This window comes from Borostomias antarcticus (assembly GCF_949987555.1).
Source record: "Borostomias antarcticus genome assembly, chromosome: 11".
NCBI classification, from domain to species: Eukaryota; Metazoa; Chordata; class Actinopteri; order Stomiiformes; family Stomiidae; genus Borostomias; species Borostomias antarcticus.
In genome coordinates this window covers 26,870,379-26,874,793 of record NC_140244.1, presented here as the reverse complement: position 1 = coordinate 26,874,793, position 4,415 = coordinate 26,870,379, and the positions used below count along the sequence as shown (strand labels likewise).

Here is a 4,415-nt window from a genome sequence, read left to right as displayed (position 1 = left end):
ATTACTGGCCCTGCTGTATGTACCAGATTATTGGCCCTGCTGTATGTACCAGATTACTGGCCCTGCTGTACATACCAGATTATTGGCCCTGCTGTACGTACCGGATTACTGGCCACCAGATCCTGGTTGTTGGCCACAGCGGAGAGCCAGATGACGGAGAAAATGGAGTTGAACAGCAAGGAGAGGAACAGGTTCTTATGCAGAGAGATTCTCTGACAGCTCAGACTCCTGGCGTGTGTGTGTGTGTGTGTGTGTGCGCGTGTGTGTGTGTGTGTGTGCGTGTGTGTGTGTGTGTGTGTGTTGGGTGGAGAAGGGAGAACAGGACAACTTCATTAGTCGATTTATTTTCAAGGAAAATCGGTAATTTTACTGTTTAATCAACCAACCCTTAACACTGGACAACACAGGGCAGACACACTCACAACACACCACCTCACCTGGGTCCAAATACTATTTGAAACACTTTCAACTGCTTTAGTGTTTGCATCAGTGGGCCTGTCATGTCAGGGGGGCAGAGTTTGCATATTTGGGAACAACCCATTGGTTCCATTGTGCCAGACCAGAGCAATCATTCACAGAAATGTCAATGAAAGAATTTCAAGTAGTATTTTTGTCCAGGTGTGTGTTCTGCTAGCACTGTGTATTAGGGCTGGGTATCGAGTCGAATTTCAAGAATCGATTCGATTCCGATTCACAAGGTTTGGAATCGATTATCACGATTCAATTCGATTCGATTAGATTCAATATCGATTCGGTTAGTGTTACTAAAACCTGTTTTTTTTAGCTGTAACCTTAATTACATGACTGCCAAGTTATGCAACACATCAATACTAGGGCTGGGTATCGATACTGATTTCCAAAAATGAATGAATGAATGAATCATTGAATGAATGAATGAACTATTCATTCCTTCATTTATTCATTCATTCATTAAATAAAAGATCGATTTTGGGATTCATGAATCGATTCTGAATCATTTGAGATCTGCGATTCAGAATCGATGAATCGATTTTTTAAACCTAGCCCTACTGTGTATATAACAGTGGAAGGACAGGGACTCACTTGAAGTAGGAGAAGATGACGAGGGAGATGACGAGAGAGACCACGGACAGCCCGTGGCCCACCATGGCCAGGTAGTACAGGATGTAGGTGAACTACAGACAGGGAAACGGGAGTCTTACTGGTCTCTCTTACTACTAATGTTATATCTCTACAGAGTTGATAATACAGTTGAAGGTAGTAGTACTACAGGGATGATAATACAGTTGAAGGTATAGTACTACAGGGATGATAATACAGTTGAATGTATAACATTACAGGGCTGATACAGTTGAAGGTAGAACTACAGGGTTGATGATACAGGAGAAGGTATAGAACTACAGGGTTGATGATACAGTTGAAGGTAGAACTACAGGGTTGATGATACAGGTGAAGGTATAGAACTACAGGGTTGATGATACAGTTGAAGGTAGAACTACAGGGTTGATGATACAGGTGAAGGTAGAACTACAGGGTTGATGATACAGGAGAAGGTATAGAACTACAGGGTTGATGATACAGTTGAAGGTAGAACTACAGGGTTGATGATACAGGTGAAGGTATAGAACTACAGGGTTGATGATACAGTTGAAGGTAGAACTACAGGGTTGATGATACAGGTGAAGGTAGAACTACAGGGTTGATGATACAGGTGAAGGTAGAACTACAGGGTTGATGATACAGGAGAAGGTATAGAACTACAGGGTTGATGATACAGTTGAAGGTAGAACTACAGGGTTGATGATACAGGTGAAGGTATAGAACTACAGGGTTGATGATACAGTTGAAGGTAGAACTACAGGGTTGATGATACAGGTGAAGGTAGAACTACAGGGTTGATGATACAGGTGAAGGTATAGAACTACAGGGTTGATGATACAGGTGAAGGTATAGAACTACAGGGTTGATGATACAGTTGAAGGTAGAACTACAGGGTTGATGATACAGGTGAAGGTAGAACGACAGGGTTGATGATACAGGTGAAGGTAGAACTACAGGGTTGATGATACAGTTGAAGGTATAGAACTACAGGGTTGATGATACAGGTGAAGGTAGAACTACAGGATTGATGATACAGTTGAAGGTATAGAACTACAGGGTTGATGATACAGGTGAAGGTAGAACTACAGGGTTGATAATACAGTTGAAGGTATAGAACTACAGGGTTGATGATACAGTTGAAGGTATAGAACTACAGGGTTGATGATACAGGTGAAGGTATAGAACTACAGGGTTGATGATACAGTTGAAGGTAGTACTACAGGGTTGATGATACAGTTGAAGGTATAGAACTACAGGGTTGATGATACAGGTGAAGGTAGAACTACAGGGTTGATGATACAGGTGAAGGTAGAACTACAGGGTTGATAATACAGGAGAAGGTATAGAACTACAGGGTTGATGATACAGGTGAAGGTAGAACTACAGGGTTGATGATACAGGTGAAGGTAGAACTACAGGGTTGGTGATACAGGTGAAGGTAGTACTACAGGGTTGATGATACAGGAGAAGGTATAGAACTACAGGGTTGATAATACAGGAGAAGGTATAGAACTACAGCGTTGATGATACAGGTGAAGGTAGAACTACAGGGTTGATGATACAGGTGAAGGTAGAACTACAGGGTTGGTGATACAGGTGAAGGTAGAACTACAGGGTTGATGATACAGGTGAAGGTATAGAACTACAGGGTTGATGATACAGTTGAAGATAGAATTACAGGGTTGATGATACAGGTGAAGGTATAGAACTACAGGGTTGATGATACAGTTGAAGATAGAATTACAGGGTTGATGATACAGGTGAAGGTAGAACTACAGGGTTGATGATACAGGTGAAGGTATAGAACTACAGGGTTGATGATACAGTTGAAGGTATAGAACTACAGGGTTGGTGATACAGTTGAAGGTAGAACTACAGGGTTGATGATACAGGTGAAGGTATAGAACTACAGGGTTGATGATACAGGTGAAGGTAGAACTACAGGGTTGATGATACAGGGAAGGTAGAACTACAGGGTTGATGATACAGTTGAAGGTAGAACTACAGGGTTGATGATACAGGTGAAGGTAGAACTACAGGGTTGATGATACAGGTGAAGGTAGAACTACAGGGTTGATGATACAGGAGAAGGTATAGAACTACAGGGTTGATGATACAGTTGAAGGTATAGAACTACAGGGTTGATGATACAGGAGAAGGTATAGAACTACAGGGTTGATGATACAGGTGAAGGTAGAACTACAGGGTTGATGATACAGTTGAAGGTATAGAACTACAGGGTTGATGATACAGTTGAAGGTAGAACTACAGGGTTGATGATACAGGTGAAGGTAGTACTACAGGATTGATGATACAGGTGAAGGTATAGAACTACAGGGTTGATGATACAGTTGAAGGTAGTACTACAGGATTGATGATACAGGTGAAGGTATAGAACTACAGGGTTGATGATACAGTTGAAGGTAGAACTACAGGGTTGAGATGATACAGGTCAAGGTAGTACTACAGGGTTGACGTCCCCTACCTTGCGCTTGTCCTTGGTGTACAACGGACACTCGGTGTAGTTGGACCAGAGACGCCCACTCTCCGGGTGGCGGAACCACTGGCCGTCTGAGTTGCACACCTTGGTCACCTTCTCTGTTACATACACACACACACACACACACACACACACACACACACACACACACACACACACACACACACACACACACACACACACAAACATATCACACCTGAAGCACACTGAACCTGTGGTATGAAATGTGCTATATTAAATAAACTTGACTTGATATGACCTGTAGTGCATGGCCTTACAGAAACACACACAGTGAGGCCTACAGCTATGGTGTCCCGGTCCTAGTGTGTAGTTCTGGTCCTAGATGGTGCTAGTGTGTAGTTCTGGTCCTAGATGGTGCTATTGTGTGTAGTTCTGGTCCTAGATGGTGCTGGTGTGTAGTTCTGGTCCTAGATGGTGCTGGTGTGTAGTTCTGGTCCTAGATGGTGCTGGTGTGTAGTTCTGGTCCTAGATGGTTCTGGTGTTCCGGCCCTAGTGTGTAGTTCTGGTCCTAGATGGTGCTGGTGTGTAGTTCTTATGGTCCTAGATGGTGCTGGTGTTCTGGCCCTAGTGTGTAGTTCTGGTCCTAGTGTGTAGTTCTGGTCCTAGATGGTGCTGGTGTGTAGTTCTGGTTCTAGATGGTGCTGGTGTGTAGTTCTGGTCCTAGATGGTGCTGGTGTGTAGTTCTGGTCCTAGATGGTGCTGGTGTGTAGTTCTGGTCCTAGATGGTGCTGGTGTGTAGGTCTGGTCCTAGATGGTGCTGGTGTGTAGTCCTGGTCCTAGATGGTGCTGGTGTGTAGTTCTGGTCCTAGATGGT

The 4,415-nt window shown here is 43.5% G+C and overlaps 1 protein-coding gene across 1 annotated transcript in view; it reads right to left on the bottom strand.

Annotated features, from left to right (window-relative positions):
* Nucleotides 1-4,415, bottom strand: part of LOC311315560 (calcitonin gene-related peptide type 1 receptor-like) — a gene marked incomplete at its 3' end in the record, with an annotated part of 21,732 nt that overhangs the window by 14,127 nt on the left and 3,190 nt on the right. The window contains exons 4-6 of the mRNA XM_084446229.1: nucleotides 3,566-3,678; nucleotides 1,063-1,154; nucleotides 102-228 (exon numbers count right to left, since the gene is read on the bottom strand). Coding sequence (XP_084302355.1) covers nucleotides 102-228; nucleotides 1,063-1,154; nucleotides 3,566-3,678 — 332 coding nt within the window. The remainder of the gene's footprint in view (nucleotides 1-101; nucleotides 229-1,062; nucleotides 1,155-3,565; nucleotides 3,679-4,415) is intronic.